Source organism: Ornithodoros turicata, chromosome 4, assembly GCF_037126465.1.
Source record: "Ornithodoros turicata isolate Travis chromosome 4, ASM3712646v1, whole genome shotgun sequence".
In the NCBI taxonomy this organism is placed as follows: Eukaryota; Metazoa; Arthropoda; class Arachnida; order Ixodida; family Argasidae; genus Ornithodoros; species Ornithodoros turicata.
In genome coordinates, this window is record NC_088204.1 from 3,639,502 (window position 1) to 3,654,436 (window position 14,935).

At 45.9% G+C, this 14,935-nt stretch overlaps 1 protein-coding gene across 2 annotated transcripts in view; it reads left to right on the plus strand.

Annotated features, from left to right (window-relative positions):
* The first annotated feature begins 163 nt into the window (after positions 1 to 163).
* The window catches only part of LOC135390729 (zinc finger protein GLIS3-like), a 31,370-nt gene continuing 16,598 nt past the window's right edge, over positions 164 to 14,935 (plus strand). The window contains exons 1-3 of one of the 2 annotated variants that reach the window (XM_064620577.1): positions 164 to 463; positions 9,179 to 9,244; positions 10,207 to 10,487. In XM_064620577.1, the coding sequence (XP_064476647.1) occupies positions 10,208 to 10,487 (280 nt within the window). In that variant the 5' untranslated portion in view covers positions 164 to 463; positions 9,179 to 9,244; position 10,207. The remainder of the gene's footprint in view (positions 464 to 9,178; positions 9,245 to 10,206; positions 10,488 to 14,935) is intronic. The other variant, XM_064620578.1, reaches the window with a different exon arrangement.

Consider the following 14,935-nt stretch of genomic DNA (forward strand, 5'->3'; position numbering starts at 1 on the left):
ACAAGAGCGTCAAACCAACATTGAGGGTCATTAACAATCTCGCGGCCATCAACAAATGTTTTTTTAAAGCGAGACCATGTTCTCGTTGCTGACGTATAACCAAGGTGGCTCCTGCCAAAAACACGGGCGCGGATAATTTTAAAACCGGCCGAGGTCAGTCAGCAGCACCCTGGCGCCCTCGGCGCGAGTGACGAAAACGCGGTGCAAGACGCGCAAACTTGGGGCTTCGGGCCCTGGGTCTGTCACATAGCTTTCACTGCCTTACCGCTTACAATGTTCTTACCCTGAACAGCAGTCTCGCTTCGCTGTGACAATGTCTCCTTCTGCTATCGTGGTGTCGTCTGCATTCTGTGTCGGTGGATGTGAAAGTCGTCTGCTTAGTGTGAAGCGCCCAGTGTTGTGTTGACGTATTGACTTTATTCAGTCAAGGTTGGAGGAATTGGATACATGTCACGCGGAACAGGTGAGTGCAAGTCATTCTAATGGTTGTTCGTTCTTCGAAGACGTCTTCGGCGAGGAAGGGCGTGTGGCGTCTGAGTGCCGGTTGTGGTTTCTAGCTGATTAGTCAAAGCTGGAGGGAAAGTGGAACATCGATGCCAAAAATGTGACGCAATGTTAAAATGCAGCGACGTTTCGCAATAGAAGGGGGTGGTTGATCGAAGGTTTAGGATTGTCTCAATAGCGGTTTGGAGTGTAATCACCTCAATCACAGGCAAAGACATTCTGGGTGGAAATATAATTCGTGTTACGCTTTACAAATTGTTTGATACACTCAGCGTCAGTGGTTTATTCTGAATCCCAAGCAAGGAGGGGTGTTGGAAAAAATGGGGGGGGGGGTCATTATTACAGTTACGTTATTACAGCTCAACATATCATTACCGACATGTGTCTAAAGCTGAAATCGCAAGGGCACCTCCGTAGGGCGTACACAGGTGAAAAAGTTAGGGGGGTGTCACTGATCATTTGGGGGTGGGGTGGGGTGTTAGGAGGGTGTAGGGGGGGGGTTGGATAAATCACTGCTCAGCGTGATAAACCAGCACTGAAAGACAGGACCAAGTGCTAGACTTCCAACAAAATATGTAATAACAAAACGCCACAAGCTTTTTCTTCTTTTTTCGATTAAATAAGTAATATTTAGTTTATCATGTTCGACTTGTACCAAAGTTGTCCGGTTTGCCCCTGCGATGCTATCCTTTGATACAATGTTGCCAGCAATATACATACGCATCCGAGCTACATCCCGTCCATGATAACTATCGTTGAATTAATCTAATGTCATTCATCATGAATTAATTTAATTAATCATGAACTATCGGAAAATAAAATTAAGATGAAAATGGCTAAATGAAGAACAACATTACATCACAGTTTCTTTGAACGATGTAACCATTCCTTGTTGAGGACTGTCGACACAGTATGGGACACCGATATGGGACACCAATATGGGACGCCTTTGTTTATGGCCCATATGGACATATTGGACAATTATGATGCCATATTATGACACTTATGTGTACGTTGGAATTTTACAATGGTATTGACGTATTGTCGAGTTTGGGAGGGGGGGGGGGTATGTAGAGTTAAAATACGCGGAGGGCTACCGGTAATATTCAAAGGAACTAAAACTTGGGCCATCTGCCCTTGCAACTTCGTTACACGCGCCAAGCCACAGAAGATTGACAAGGTATACCCGCCAGTTCTGTTTGAGAACGTTTACCTATGCACTCACCTATTCTTAAAGCAATCACTGTTTAAAGGGACAGTCCACTTTATCTTTATCAATTAACCTGCCTGAATCATCCGTTTTTTCCCCCTAATACAATACTTCATTATCCGGAATATTCTCTCGTCACACTCTCGCTGCCGTCATACGTCACAGTTACTCGCGAAGTCGGCCAAGGCACATATTAACGCCCTCTAGCTATAGGAAGCTTTTGTGAAGCCCCGCGCACACCCGTTCACACATGCATATCTCTTATGGCCAGAGTTGCTTCGCGGAATCGACGCAAACAGGTGTCTGCATGGAAACACCAATGAGGAGCGTGCTGCTGCTGACGTCAGAAGGCTGCGCATGAACTTGATGCGACTATGCGAGACACGACGTATCAGGAAGGACACAAAAAGGACTAATGAAAAGCGATATTTTCGTGACACGATTCCTTTCGTCCTCGCCGTGCGAACAATCGAAACGAAACCGAAACCGTCGTCTTCTGCGCGTGTGCGGGCAAAATCACGTGACACGATTACTTGACGGAGCAGACAAGGTACGATGAAAAAGCATTGTCGTGTCACGAAGGGAGCTCGGCAACGAGGCCGCCCTGAATATGGGGCAGGGGGAATCTTCTTTTAGCCGATCAGTCGACGTGTACTTTTCCTCCACGTCGTGTTTTGAGGGCCGCTTCCAAAACACGCGCACTCAGGGACCCCGAAACGCGCGCGGTTCGCTCGTACAGACTTCGCATGTCGTATTTAGCGCTATACGAAGCAACGTTCCGCATTTTTGCGATCCGAAGGCAACACGGCGGTCGATAGATTGTCGCGAAATGTATTCAACGCTTCCAGGGGTCTCCTGAAGATGGAGTTTCGGTTAATCTCTCGCTTTTGGTGGCTTTTCGGTTCCTGCGGGCATATGCTCATATATCATTCTTGCTGCTCTGTACGATACCGGAGACAAGGTTTTGAGCGATAACTATCAAATGGTGTACCATGAAAGGGCCGCTGTCCGATTAGCGTCACCCTATAACAGCGGACGGGAATGGACACACTTTCTGAGAGGTGCGTGGAATACCCAGTCACCCGTCTATTACCGTGTATTCGCACGAGCGACATCCTCACGGAATATTCTGGTGGAAGAAGAAGCGAAAACACTGCTCGCAGAGCGTCCCGGGTTGAGTTGAGCATTCAGCGTTTAGCAGACGACACTTAGCAGACGACACCGTCAGCGTGTTTTCCTGTCGTCTGCTACGGAACATCTTGTGGCTGTGTAGCAGGATATTCCCCACGGGGAAATGTCGCTCGTGTGAATACACGGTAGTATAAGTCTATCTGCTCCCGTTTGCTGCATACGGTATCGCTCCGATGGCGATATACACCACTGCGGTGTTCCGTAAAGTTTTGTGGAGACCTGTAACAGTACGATGTGCAACTTGCAAGGGCGACATGGACGTCTGGCTGTTGTATTCCGAAGCCCTGTAGGTTACTATGCCTGATAACTTGCAGCAACGTTGTCGTCGTATAAGACGCCCGCTGTTATATACCGCTGCTCCAATACCCGCTGTTGGCATTCCCAGCACGGCTACGGCACTGAAGATCAATGGATGCAGGGCTATTCCCAAGATTTTCAACTTGAGGGGATGTCGGTCTCCCGTAAGAGGGTGGGGGACGTCAATATCTACTGCTTTTGTACGTTTTTCGCCTTTCTGACAGTTTTTTTTTCTTTTTCTTTGTAGGGGGGGGAGGGGGTTGCAAGATTTTTTGGGTGGCATTAGGCAGTGCGGGTGGGGTGCTGGGAAAATCCCTGTATGGATGTAATGTGAAGTCTTCGTGATGTATGCAGGGTCGAACACCAACTTTTCAGACACCGAACAAGTGCGACAAGGACTGAAACGACACTTTTTTTTTAAACGAACAGAAGCAAACAAAAATGGCCCGTGTATCAAATTAGTGTGAATAGGTGTAGGGTCTTTCAACGTTCCAGACTCAGCTGAAGTCCCTTCAAGTTCAGCCTAGAGTTCAACGTCCCCACCAGAAGTCAACCAACACATGCACTACAATGTGTTTCTAACGTACACTCAGAACAACACCGGAGCAAGCACCCACAAGCAACCCCGTTGGAATCAGAAAGCCTCAAGGGGTGAATGTTCTGCCAAGCATATCAAGTTGCAGATACTTAGCCCTAACGCGTCGCATTCCTCATCGTCTGCTGCCACCATGACATAAGGACGCAAAAAAACGCGCAACAGGTGGCGCCTAAAGCAGTCGTCTGAAACTGGATCGTCTGCTAGATTATAGAAAGCAGGGGAGAAAAAGCCGTATGAAAAAACTTTCTGCTTGCTCGCTCGAAAGGAAAATTAGGAAATAAAATACGGAATGAATGTGGTTGCAGAAGAGAAGGAGAGACAACTTAACGACAGATGACTTTGGGCACGTCTGGGCACGTTTCTGCGCGAAGGTTTCGCGTTAGGATCAGCAGCGAGGGGCCGTTGATAAGATGAGGAAGAACTACGGACATTGGGCTGCCATGTTGTCAGTTTGTGTGAAAGGTGTACCTCGAAATAAACCGATCGAAATCCCTGATGCAAAAATAAACTGCTGGAAATAAATGTTATCTGACTATAAAATGCACAGTCGTGCGCGGGAAAATGCCAACAGCGACCATGGACTATCCTGGACATAAAAATGCACCGAACTTGGACTAACCAACATGGACTAACAATAAACTAACCAACATGCTGTTTCGTCGTGGCCGCCCTGCTAAGCCTAATGGGCGCTAAAATGTTGCTTTCCTTCGCTAAAACGACTTGGAGGGACATCGAAAACCTGTGAATTTGACTGGTTAAATAGCGATATCGGATTTTTAGACGCGGCATGTTATCTTACGCATTCAACGCATTCTTACGCATCTTCAAGGAGTCTTCTTCTTCCTTGCTTCGAAACCGTGAATTTCGAGATCGGGGATTTCGCAACCGGGAAATTCGAGGTCCTCCCAATCAGCGATGTGCAGACAAGTGGAGAGAAGACGTTAGCGTGTGTCCTGGACTGACTCCAATCATTTGATAGATTCATTGAAATAGATATGATAAGGACATCTCTGAATGGAACTGGATGATCTTCCTGAAGGCCAAGACGACAGCCAAGCGCGTGCCCAATGTGTGATTAAGAACTTTCTCGATGTTTTCCTTTTTTGGGGGGTTTTCCTGTTTCACGTTTTTCCGCCGGTAGGAAGTAATGAGTTGTTAGTAGCGCAAGTTGTGCGTGCATGTCCCTTTATGTTCTCTGGTCTTTCTTTTTTTTTTTTGTAAAATCGTACCAGCGCTCAGTAGGCCAACTGGAATGGATCATTAATTAATTAATTAATTAATTCATTCATTCATTCATTCATTCATTCATTCATTCAGCACGGTGGGACTCGATCCGGCCACCTGATGATCTTCTAGATTGATCTGTGAGCTACTACAAAGAGCGGTGGCTGTCCCTTTGGGTGCCTGAATACTACTAGCCCCCTCTGCAGGGTGGAGTCACCCATTACAGAAACGAGCACCGAGTAGCCGCCATTTTGAAGCCCTCGGTCACCATGCTTGGATGCTGTGCTGCGGATGCGGCCGCTTTTACCGACTTATCTGAACGTATAGCTACAGCTGTCAGCGTGCAACACGTGAGCGTCAAAATGGAGGCTATCGTAGCAGACGACACGGTTCACGCTATGCTGGGGGAGCCACTAGTCAGGCACCGTATACCGGGTGTTTCAGTTAAATCCCCGGGCTAAATAATTCGCGAACCGGTGCACCAATCGAATAACTTTCTTTTTTACAAGTATCTGTCCAATACCGTCTACAAGATGCGCACCGCGTGAATGAGCGGGAGGCGCTCATTATTTATATAAAAATTCAAATTAGTTTCGTGAAAAAAGCTAACTTCTAAAGCAGGGCGCCGTCGGCATTAAAATGGGTACTACCCCTTTTGGGACCTTCAGTGGACACCTTTTCGAGAAAAATCTGCCACCGAAGCGGGTCATTTGTTGCAGTAATTAATTGGTTTCGGTTTACGTATTTTTGTCGCGGCAGTGTCCGATAGTCCGTCTGCCGTTCGTAAAATCCACAGAGTGCTACCATTTCCCAGTGCCTTAGTGTCCCCCCAGACGGAATGAATGCCCGCTATGAGAATGGAGCGCGAATAAGGCACGGTGGCCTTCACGGGGCGAGCATCAGCGCTGGAAAGAGCGTGGACACTATTTTGAGCGATGCCGCCGTTCGACACTGACACGGCTTCCTACTGAAGGATGCGATGTAATTCGGGACATAATCAAAAGGGGAGACAACCCTGACATCCCCGTGTGTCGTTTTAAGAAAGACTCACAAGGTTATGCAATGAGATAAGAGGTAAATTAGAAAGGAACTGCTTCCTTTACTCGAAACAGGAGGGTTCAAATAATGCTTGCATTCCACACGTACACTCTTAAAAATGAACTTCACCGCATAGCACGCTCCTAGCCAACCATCATCTCAAATGATATCGTTATCTGCCCTGATTTGATGGAAACGGTAGGCGTACGCCTTTTTTGTGACACTTATGCTGTTCATAATCGTCACAGAAAAGGCGTACGCCTCCCGTTTTCAACAAATCAGGGCAGATAACGATATCATTTGAGATGATGGTTGGCTAGGAGCGTGCTATGCGGTGAAGTTCATTTTTAAGAGTGTATAGCTTGCTAGGATAACGGTGATATTTACAGCTTGTTTATGTGCTGCCATGTGTGTGTATAGGAGTACTCTGCATCAGAGCCGTTGGACGGGTGGCGGGTGCTAGGCTGGGCAACAAAGCTTATTGGGTAAAGGTAATTTTTGAGTTCGGATATGCAGATGAGCTCTTTCTTCAGGTTCATCCTGCCCCAGGCTCTGCTCAGCACTTTTACGGTTTGATAGTACCTACTCCTGAGTACTCATGCCACCGCAGCGACAAGCAGTGACAATAACATATAGCCATACCAATACAGAAAATTATCTGGAGTGAAGCTGTCGAGAGGCGCCGATCTTTCTTCTTCTTCTTCTGGGCACCGTCCTCATCAATAGCAGTGTATTTAAATACGCTGCCATTGAAGCCACAATGGCGAGGCCGGGCTGTAGAAGAAGAAGAAGAAGAAAAAAAAAGCTGGATTGGATTGGATTGGAAAAAGAAAGAAAGATATGGAGAGGTTAGTCCCGACCCAGTCAGAACTGGCTACTCCAAAACGCGTTTGTGGGCGAAAAAAAAAAAAGAACAAACAAACAAACAAAAAGCTATCGTAACTCGAACTCGTTAACTGTCACTTATATGTATAGTGTCCTGACTTTTCAGGGTTAAACCAGATTCCGCCCGATAGTTACCTGTGGAATCAGTTTCGAACCAATTCGGCTTAAACCCGATTTCTGCCCGAATTTTAATCACGTATCACGTAGTACCGTGTATCACGTACACGGTTTGGCAGCAATCTGTGTGCACATCTGATGAAAATGTTATTTGAGTTCAACAATAAACTATGGGAAACACATTCCATGTTACATCGTGTACTGTCCGTGACTATAAATCGCGAGGAATGCAATTTGACCAACACGTGGACCTCTAACTATATAGGGGTCGCTTGCTGGACAGAAAGCAAAAAAGTAACCGGATAACACCCGATTTCCCCCGAATTTCAGACTTCAAAATAGCACCCGAATCAGGGAGGAGCGTGTAACCCGAAAAACTCAGACCCTACGTATATGTAACTCATCTCCCCAAAGTCATACCCGACACAACGAACCGACAGATACGTCAAAACCATCCGGTATCTTCCAAGCATCCCCACACACATCCACTTTTAACGCCTATTAAACCACGCAGAAGAAGAACCCACATATAACGCGCACTTCGTCTAAAGCGGAGAAATAAGAGATGGCGCTGTCGTCTGCACGTGTCGCTTCCTTACGCGGAATATAAAACCACCTTCTGCCACATGTGCGCGGACTAAAAGACATCACGATCCAAAGGCCCACCCGCATAACCAGATCTATCCACAACTGCTCAAAAGGCGAGCAACACGTTGCGCTTGATTTATATGTATAAAAAATGTCTTTCCTTCTCGCCCTCATCCACTGCTTTTCCCCCACATTTGTTCTTGTTGTATAGTATGTGTCTTGTCGACGTGACGCTTAAGCAAAAAAAGAAAAAAAAAGAAAAAGAAAAGACAATACGACGGGACTATAGATGAGTGAAAAATGCACTGTTGGTTGCTGAAGCTATATGATGAGGAAAAGGGACGCACTTGTGTTGACATTCCCGAGAAGATTTATCGTGAAAGTACACAAGGGCTGGAACTCGAAAGGGTGCGACGGAAATAACTCCAGATTTATTGGTCATAAAAGGTGCGACCATGTCGGGAAAGAACAGTAACAGTTCGGAAATAGAATACGCGACCGCCATAGTATACTAAAGTTCTAATTTAGATTTTAAGCACGTTATATCTCAAAACTATCAGATAAGTTTGGAAAGTATACGGCACAGTCCTCATCAATAGGCCACAATGACGAGGTCACACTCTTAAAAATGAACTTCACCGCACAGCAGGCTCCTAGCCAACCATAATCTCGAATGATATCATTATCTGCCCTGATTTGTTGAAAACGGGAGGCGTACGCCTTTTATGTGACACTTATGCTGTTCATAATTGTCACAAAAAAGGCGTACGCCTGCCCTTTTCAACAAATCAGGGCAGATAACGATATCATTCGAGATTATGGTTGGCTAGGAGCGTGCTATGCGGTGAAGTTCATTTTTAAGAGTGTAGCTCAAACTGGTTTCGAAAAAAAAAGCTTGTAGAGCGTTTGATAAACCCAGTTGGCAACAAGTACACTCTTAGAAATGAACTTCACCGCATAGCACGCTCCTAGCCAACCATAATCTCGAATCATATCGTTATCTTCCCTGATTTGCTGAAAACGGCAGGCGTACGCCTTTTTTGTGTGACAATTATGAACAGCATAAGTGTCACAAAATAGGCTCCGCCCCACGTTTTCAACCAATCAGGGACGAGAACGTTATCATTCGGAATGATGGTTTGCTAGGAGCGTGTTACGTGGTGAAACTCATTTTTAAGAGTCTACACTGTTAAAACAGAACTTCACCACATAGCACGCTCCTAGCCAACCATCATACCGAATGATATAATTCTGTGTCCTGATTTGTTCAAAACAGGGGGGAGGCGCCTATCTGGGACAAGATAATCTGTCCCAGATAGGCGCCTCCTCCCATTTTCAACAAATCAATGCACAGAATGATATCATTCGGTATGATGGTTGGCTAGGAGCGTGCTATGTGGTGAAGTTCTGTTTTAACAGTGTACATAACGAATAGGCAGACAAACCTTTCGTGTAACATCGCGGCACCACCATTATTATTTATATAACGAATAGTGACGGACATAATATTGGTTTCGTTCATGCAGGTAACGTTCGAGACCACCATCTCAACAGAATCAATCGGAAGTCCGTTCATGAAAGTACAACTGAGAGTAAGTGGAAGCTGAACATATTCGCAGCTAGATACACTCTTAGAAATGAACTTCACCGCATAGGACTCGCTGTTGGGCACGTTGGTGACTATACATGAAGATCCAAAACACAGCGCGAGAGGACACGACGGAAGAAGAGAGGACAGGACAGGCGCTGGGTTTTGTGTTATTAAACTGTTCGTCTGCGCTTTTGGACCAAGGTGGGGTGACAGGGTTGGCGGCTGTGCGCCTGCGTACTGGGTTTTGTGTTATTAAACTGTTCGGTGGAGTCAGCGCCTGTCCTGTCCTCTCTTCTTCCGTCGTGTCTTCTCGCGCTGTGTTTTGGATCTTCACCGCATAGCACGCTGTCAGCCACCCGTCATCTCGGATGATATCGTTATCTGCCATGCTTTGTTGAAAATGGGAGGCGTGCGCCTTTTTTGTGACACTTACGCACTTGTGACTTTTCAATGCTGGGAAACATCCTGCATCATCATTATCATCATCCATTCATCTATGTTGTTGTTGTTGTTGTTGTGACACCTACGCTGTTCATATTTGTCACAAAAAAGGCGTACGCCTCCCGTTTTCGACAAATCATGGCAGATAACGATATCATTCGAGATGATGGTTGGCTAACAGCGTGCTATGCGGTGAGGTTCATTTTTAAGAGTGTACGGTACACTCTTAAAAATGAACTTCACCTCATTGCACGCTCCTAGCCAACCACCATCTCGAATGATATCGTTATCTGACCTGATTTGTTGAAAACGGGAGGCGTACGCCTTTTCTGTGACAATTATGAACAGCATAAGTGTCACAAAAAGGCGTACGCCTCCCGTTTCCATCAAATCAGTGCAGATAACGATATCATTCGAGATGATGGTTGGCTAACAGCGTGCTATGCGGTGAGGTTCATTTTTAAGAGTGTAGCTCTCAGAGATAAACTGGTCGTTACTAAATCGAATGACGTCCTCCCGCAGGATGACGGGTAAGGTGCCTAGCTTTGACAACTGCAACACGGACGAGGCTGGAAAGGAAGCCATGTTCCAGAAGCCCCAGGACAGCAGCGCCATGGAGTCATCTGCGTTTTACACTGCGGGTGAACGTCGAAAGGAATATTCTACGAGGCACCAGAACGCCGGCCAATGGCCCTCTTCGAATCCATTCCACAGTGATCCACACAGCCAATCGGAGCGGGCCTCCTGTAGTTTCCACTCTTCCACCTCATCGCAACAAGATGACGCCGGTGACGTCACTAGAGGTAGGAAGGTATATTTTTCCTCCTCTGCGTGCGGGAGAGATACGTGTTGAAACGTGGCTTATAAACAAAATGTCGGGCACCGGGATGAGAAAGAACGAGAAGGGTGGCGCGAGTGAGGATAGACACCCGCATCCGCTGACGTCAGAAGCTTTGTTTTGTCTCGAAATAACCGCGTTTATTCGGAGGGGTTGACCGAAGAAGAAACTATGCATCCTTCGCTGTATACAGACTAAACACACTTTTCAGTTATAGAGAACATTCGTGACGTCATAGAATTAGCAACCAAAATAGCGAAACTCAGAATATCTCAGCATCAGGGTCGCCATATTAGCCTTCTTACCGACATCACATGAAGAAAGGACGAATACATAAACTGTGTGTTTCACGCGTTATTATTTCACATATTTCCATATAATTTGTGGTGGTATTTTCCAAACATTACTGATACAAAGATACGTATACTAGGATGCCTACAGGCAACACTTTAGGGTTCTGGTGTAGGTATACAATATTTGAAGGAAAATCTCGTTTTGTTTTGTTACTTGCAAAGCATGCGGGCGAATCACGAACAATGTTCACTGTACATGGATCCATGGATCCTTGGTAGATGTAGATGAAGTAGATGAAGAAGAAGCGCGCGTACACTCCTTCGTCCCTGAAGAAATGTGCCTATAGTGACGCAGAAAATTTGCAGAAAGCAGAAATTTCCCCATAAAATCCGTCTTTCAATCGACGCAATAGAAAATGATGTGCCTATATGTAGGTAACAGCCCTTAGATATAGGGCGGCCCTAACTATTGCGTCTGCTGTTGCAAGTTCCGAAAGCCACTTTTCGCAATAGGAGGCTTTCAGGATGCAAAAACCTCTGGAAAGTCGCCAAACCAGCACGCGGCACCTCTTGCACCTTAAAGAGTTTGTGACACTTTGATAGATTTGTTCGATTTCATCATGCACTGCGCACCAGAGTATTGAAGAAAAAAGAACAGTGTTCCTAAGTGTCAGACCTAGCGAGATATGAGCTCTTGAATGCATGTCCGCGTCGAACTCTGTCCTCAGAGAAGCAGGAGCCTCCGCCATTGGTTCTCGCATACGCACGTGATCTCTACCACGACCCCCTCTCACTGGTGGAGCTACTCGCCATGATGTCACAGCCGGTTGAGTTTCGGTATTTACTGTGCCGATTTTCTACATCATGTGCCGAGGTTCACATGGAGGCACATCTTTTAGATATATCAGGCACAACTTGGGGTGTCTCCTGTGTGTCACGTGCCTCACGTCGGACGACGTAGATGCGCAGACACTAGATATTCCGTAGCAGACGACAGCGCAGATGGTGTCGTCTGCTATGTATGCGCAGTGTGCCACTCGCCCGATATCACAAGACGCGCCCGTAGCTTCGCCTTGTGAGCAGTTTTTCGCTTTTTTTTTCTTTTCCGTCAGAATATTCCGTGCCGCTGTCGTTCTTATGAATACAGGGTAAGAAATTATCTCCATTGCCTGAGTCGTCGACTAGGGTTAGAGTCCGCCACCTCGCGGAGAAGACCAAAATAACGCAGTCACCGTAACAGCGAGACAGTGGCGGGATCCCAAACCCACACCTCTCAGATTGCCATTCAAGTACACTACCAATTACGCAACTTGTGACAGATTGCGCGAAGCTTACGAACCTGGGCGCAATTCACCTAAATGACGCCACACCGTGTGTCTTGGACCGTATCCACTTTACGAATTCGCTGTCGAGACTTCTAAACGACAGTTGAACGCTGTTCGTTGTCTTATTCATGGAACGGCATGACTATGACGTGTATTCCCGAAGACGAAGTAGAGCTCGTCCGCTGCGACCCGAGAGCTTTTTGACGTCTTTCCAAGATGGAGACTCTCCAAGAACGCCATACAATCGGCGCTGACGTCAAGCGGCTTGTGTGAATGGACCTGGCGAGCATTCTACCTGGCGGATGTTGACGTCATACAGGGCCAAAATATAGGACCAACTCACTCACACACACGTGCGGGAAGGTCGTTAATGACGGTTCCGAAATACAACCCAGCAGTCTTTCATTAATTCACTCGGGGAGTGGACCGTCTAATACACCTGTTACGATCCTTAGGAAAAATTAGGTTTTGCTTCTATACACTCACGCTACACTCTTAAAAATGAACTTCACCACATAGCACGCTCCTAGCCAACCACCATCCAGGGATCGGAACCGGAACTGAACCCGAACCGAAAACCGGAAAAAACCGTTATTTTCTGACGAACCCGAACCGAACCGAACCCGAACAATTTTTTTGCTTGTCCTGAGCCGAACCGGAACTGAACCGAAAAAAAATGATACGGTTACCGGTTCGGGAATCGGTTCAGAGGTGAATTAATTGTACTACTGACCGACCTTTTTTTTGCTCACCTGAAACGGTTATCTCACACCTTTCTCTTACAATCGTGTACGGTGAGCATAAGCTTGCTTGCATGTAGCAAAATTACTGCCCGTGGACCGGTTAAACCGAGGCCGAAAACAGTAACTGTTCCAATCCCTCTAAATGCCCCGACCGCTGACAGATTTTTTTTGTGTCTGTGTATGTGGGGGGGGGGGGGGGTTCCCCCTGAGTCGAACCCGAACCGAACCGAACCGATATACCTGAACCGGTTCAAGCTGATAATTTCGGTTCAGCGGAACTAAACCCGAACCGAACCAATATGCCTGAACCCGAACCCGAACCGGACCGAAAAAAATACCGGTTCCGATCCCTGACCATCCCGAATGACAACGCTCTCGCCCCTGATTTGTTGAAAACGGGAGGTGGAGCCTATTTTCTGCCATTATGCACGGCACAGAATAGGCTCCGCCTCCTGTTTTCAACAAATCAGGGGCGAGAACGTTGTCATTCGGGATGATGGTTGGCTACACTCTTAAAAATGAACTTCACCGCATAGCACGCTCCTAGCCAACCATCATCTTTACTGATATCGCTATTTGCCTTGATTTGTTGAAAACGGGGGGGGGGGGGGGCGTACGCCTTTTTTGTGACACTTATGCTGTTCATAATTGATTGTTCATATTTTCATTTTTCATTTCATTGTTCATCATTGAGTTCATTCGGGATGATGGTTGGCTAGGAGTGTGCTTTGTGGTGAATTCCATTTCTAAGAGTGTAGGACCTCCGGAGCGTTAATTGAAGCGGTGATATACTTGCTTGCACGTAAAATCACTCACACGTATATAGGCTTCTGCTCCTTATAATAAGAGATATAATCAAAAAGAGAGATAATCAACAATATTACATGAGACAATCAACCTTTTCTTTGTCCTTTTCCTGTATTCATTTCAGTTCACTACGATGAATACACGCAGGGACTTGCCAAAAAGCGGCAACACTTACAAGCTATTGGGCAAGTGCTATTGGCACTATCCCAATCGAGCGAGTCCCAATAGCGCTTTTTGTCAGCATATACACGGTGCAAATTATGACAGAAAAAAAGCTATAAGAAGTTGTTGACAGTAAAGTGAGTGTCACTGAACACGACAGGCAAAATAAAGCAATAATGATATGATTCAGCAAACAGCCAGGCTCGCGTAAATCGGTGAGAGAAATACGCTCTATGTAGACACCATCAACACAAAAGCCATGTAGCCATGTTATTCATTCTACAGGGTTAGTCTAGCAAACGTTACATATTTTGATCGCATCGTAAAAATAGAAGACGGGGTCTATCCTACACCAAACTTTGTAGACTGGTAGCCATTTGTCTGAAGTTTTGTTGGAATTTTTTGTGAGCATTATGCTCCTGTAGAAGAAAAATTAAAAATCGAGCAAAATTTCACTCTATGCATTTTCTATGGCCTATCTCGCTCAAAAGCCGCTATTATCTGCTGCGTCTGCTTCATTTTCATTTCACCACACACAGGTGGCACCAGCATACAGAACAAGACTAGAACAAGAGGATTGGTGCATAACGTCAGAATCGGCATGTGACATCGTAGTAGGCAGCACTACCTGTGTGAAGTGATCTGAATGTGAAGCAGACGCAAGAAAAAATGGCGGTGTTGGCGTGGGATAGGCCATTGAAAATGCATGGGGCGAGATTTTGCTTTGTTTTTAATGTCCTTTCTACATGACCATAGCGCTTACAAAAAATTCGAATGAAACTTCAGGTAAATGGCTATCAGTCTGCAAAGTCTAGGATGAATCAAACCTAGTCTTCTATTTTTACAGTGCGATCGAAATGTGTAACGTAGCTAGAATAATCCTGTATGTTATCAACTGGTTTCTCTGTATATACCACTGTCATTCGTTGTATGTTATTAACCGGTTTCACTGTATATACCACTGTTATTCACTGCTTGCACTGTGCGTACATATTATCAGGTTAATGTAATAAATTTTCTTTATATATATGTAGTATTCTGGGTAGAGTAATGGACAACGACTGGTCGCCATATTGGGTTCCG